Genomic DNA, 1,605 nt, shown 5'->3' on the forward strand with positions numbered 1-1,605 from the left:
TGCGGCGGCGGCGGCGGCCGGCGAGGGTCACTCGGCGCGCCAGCCTCTGGCCTCGTCGCTCAAGCAGCTGCGCCTCGGCGACAACCACCTGACCGACGACGTCTTCGGCGTGCTGTCGCAGCTTTCGAGCCTCGAGGTGCTCAACCTCAGCTTCAACGAGATCTTTGAGATCCCGCACGTCAGCCTTTCGAAGCACGTCAAGCTGCGCGAGCTCTACATGAGCGGCAACCAGCTCAGCAGCATCCCCTCGGACGACCTCGAGCACCTGCAGGAGCTGCGCATCCTCCACCTCAACGGCAACAAGCTGCAGACGCTGCCCGCCGAGCTCGGCCGGATGGGCAAGCTGGCCAACCTCGACGTGGGCAACAATGTGCTCAAGTACAACATCGCCAACTGGCACTACGACTGGAACTGGAACTCGAACCTGGAGCTGCGCTACCTCAACCTGTCGGGCAACAAGCGGCTCGAGATCAAGTCGAAGCTGTCCGACCTCAGCGGCAAGCGCACCAGCATCTCGGACTTTAGCCGGCTCACCTGCCTCCGCCTGCTGGGACTGATGGACGTGACGATGCCGCTGCACTCGAACTCGACGCCGGACGAGTCCGACAACCGCCGCGTGCGCACGTCGCTGTCGCAGATCAACAACATGGCCTACGGCATCGCCGACGCGCTGGGCCGCCACGACAACCTGAGCATCGTCGACGTCGTCATCCCGCGCTTCGGCAAGGAGGACAACCAGTGCGTCTTTGGCCTGTTTGACGGCCGCGGCCACGGCGCCCACGTCGGCAGCCGCATCGCGCGCCACCTGGCCGAGTGGAGCGAGTACCGCATCTCGTGGGAGATCCAGCGGCTGGGCCGCGCGCCCACCGAGCCCGACGACATCCCCACGGTGCTGCGCCGCGCCTTTCTCCGCATGCAGAAGGACTACGCCGACGTCCTCATCAACGACGGCAGCCGCAAGCTCTCCGAGGCCCACGCCGAGGCCGCCGCCGACGAGAGCCGCAGCTCGGCGCCCGCCATCGCCGCCGCGTCCAACCGGCACGACTGGAGCGCCGGCGCCTCGGCCGTGCTCGCCTACATTGTCGACAAGACCATGTACATTGCCAACGCCGGCGACGCGCTGGCGGTGCTGTCGCGCAACGGCGGCACCGCCCACCTGGTCAGCACCCGGCACGAGCCGTTTAGCCGCGAGGAGACGGAGCGCATCCGCTCGGCCGAGGGCTGGGTCTCGCTGCGCGGCTACGTCAACGACTCGCTCGACGTGTCGCGCTCCTTTGGCTACTACCACCTCTTCCCCATCGTCAACGCGGCGCCCGCCGTCGCCACCATCCAGCTGACCGACTCGGACGAGTTTGTCGTGCTGGCCAACCGCGTGCTGTGGCAGTACGTCTCCTACCAGACCGCCGTCGACATTGCCCGCACCGAGCGCAACGACCCGATGATTGCGTCGCAGAAGCTGCGCGACTTTGCCATCAGCTACGGCGCCGACGAGAGCATCATGGTCATGGTCGTCTCGGTCGGCGACCTCTTCTTTGACCGCCAGCGCCAGCTCCAGATGCAGCGCAGCGGCCGCGACGGGCCCTGGAACGGCGGCGGCTTCGGCGT

General features: G+C 67.3%; 1 protein-coding gene across 1 annotated transcript in view; it reads left to right on the forward strand.

Moving 5' to 3' along the window:
* Positions 1–1,605, forward strand: part of PFL1_03221 (uncharacterized protein) — a gene marked incomplete at both ends in the record, with an annotated part of 8,520 nt that overhangs the window by 5,210 nt on the left and 1,705 nt on the right. The window contains one exon of the mRNA XM_007880736.1: positions 68–1,605. This exon is cut by the window's right edge and continues 1,705 nt beyond it. Coding sequence (XP_007878927.1) covers positions 68–1,605 — 1,538 coding nt within the window. The remainder of the gene's footprint in view (positions 1–67) is intronic.

This window comes from Pseudozyma flocculosa (assembly GCF_000417875.1).
Source record: "Pseudozyma flocculosa PF-1 unplaced genomic scaffold scaffold00009, whole genome shotgun sequence".
Taxonomy (NCBI): Eukaryota; Fungi; Basidiomycota; class Ustilaginomycetes; order Ustilaginales; family Ustilaginaceae; genus Pseudozyma; species Pseudozyma flocculosa.